The 1133-nt window shown below is 38.2% G+C and overlaps 1 protein-coding gene across 1 annotated transcript; it reads left to right on the top strand.

Moving 5' to 3' along the window:
• Positions 1-373: 373 nt before the first annotated feature.
• LOC110503106 (toll-like receptor 4) lies at positions 374-1133 on the top strand. Its single transcript, XM_036959900.1, has one exon. It carries the CDS (start codon positions 374-376, stop codon positions 830-832), a length of 459 nt encoding a protein of 152 aa, XP_036815795.1. The 3' UTR covers positions 833-1133.

Raw genomic sequence — 1133 nt, 5'->3', positions numbered from 1 at the left:
AACATAAAAAATATAGTGATGCTAATGATAGGCCTCACCATCTTCTTGTAGATGGAAAGGTTTTCCCAAAAACCTTATCAATGAAAAAAAAATATATTTATTATTATTATTAGATTTTTCCCAGATCTCAAAAGTGGTCTGATGTGGTTTAAGCATTGTTGTGGACTTACAACATCCAATGTTGTTGTTTTTCTATTAAAAAATCTTAACTTTGAGAATGAAAACCTGAAATGTAAAAAAACAACAGTCAGCTTATTATCTGTTTCAACAGTAGGCCTACTATCAGCTTAGGTTGACCTGACTGTAAAAGACCAATATGGGATTTGTCATTAGATCATTCAGAGTGTGTCACTGTTTCTCATATAATTTTCACATGTCATTTTTCACACAGGGCGCCTTTCATTCATTTGGGATTTATTTGGTACAATTTGAGTATACCCACTTCTCCAGGCACCACTACACCATTTCTCCCATTCAACTGTGCCTCCACGAGCGGGACTTTGAAGTGGGTAAGTCCACCACCTCCAACATCATAGACGAGGACATTATGGGTAGCCGCAAAGTCATCATGGAAGTGTTGCGCCACTTCATCAACAGCGCATGGTGTCGCTTTGAGTTTGATGTAGCTCAGTCCTGGCTGGTGCTGAAGGGCAACCCTATCATCACCATCATCATCATCATACTGGGGGATGTGGAGAAGAGGACCAAGAAAATGTTTGAGCTCCACAAATACTTGAAGAGGAACACTTACCTGAAATGGAGGGACAACCCCATCAGCAGCATGAGATTCTGGAGTCACCACAGGAAGGCTGTCATCTCAAAGACACGATAAACTGGTTCTGCATGTCATCATTTTGTGTGTCACATGCTCAGATATTGAGAAGTGAGTATTTTAAGTTCCTAACCCTTTACTTAGGTTATACATTTAACATCAATTAATTGTATAATTACTTTGTTGATACAAGAGATTATTCAGTGATACAGTGCTTTATATCAGACTGTACTCACTGCAGTACTGCACATATGTACCTCAATTTTGTAATTTGTTGACTTAAGACAATGTGATTGTAAAAAGGCATGACTGCAGCTTTTATTATTCTTCTCTACATATATTCACGTGGTCCAACTGCATT

This window comes from Oncorhynchus mykiss, chromosome 23 (genome assembly GCF_013265735.2).
Source record: "Oncorhynchus mykiss isolate Arlee chromosome 23, USDA_OmykA_1.1, whole genome shotgun sequence".
Taxonomy (NCBI): domain Eukaryota; kingdom Metazoa; phylum Chordata; class Actinopteri; order Salmoniformes; family Salmonidae; genus Oncorhynchus; species Oncorhynchus mykiss.
Note: the sequence above shows the minus strand (reverse complement) of the source record. Positions and strands in the feature narration are given on the sequence as shown.

Excerpts from the sequence above, each read along its gene's own strand:
- LOC110503106 (XM_036959900.1), top strand. The coding sequence starts at position 374 with ATGTCATTTTTCACACAGGGCGCCTTTCATTCATTTGGGATTTATTTG.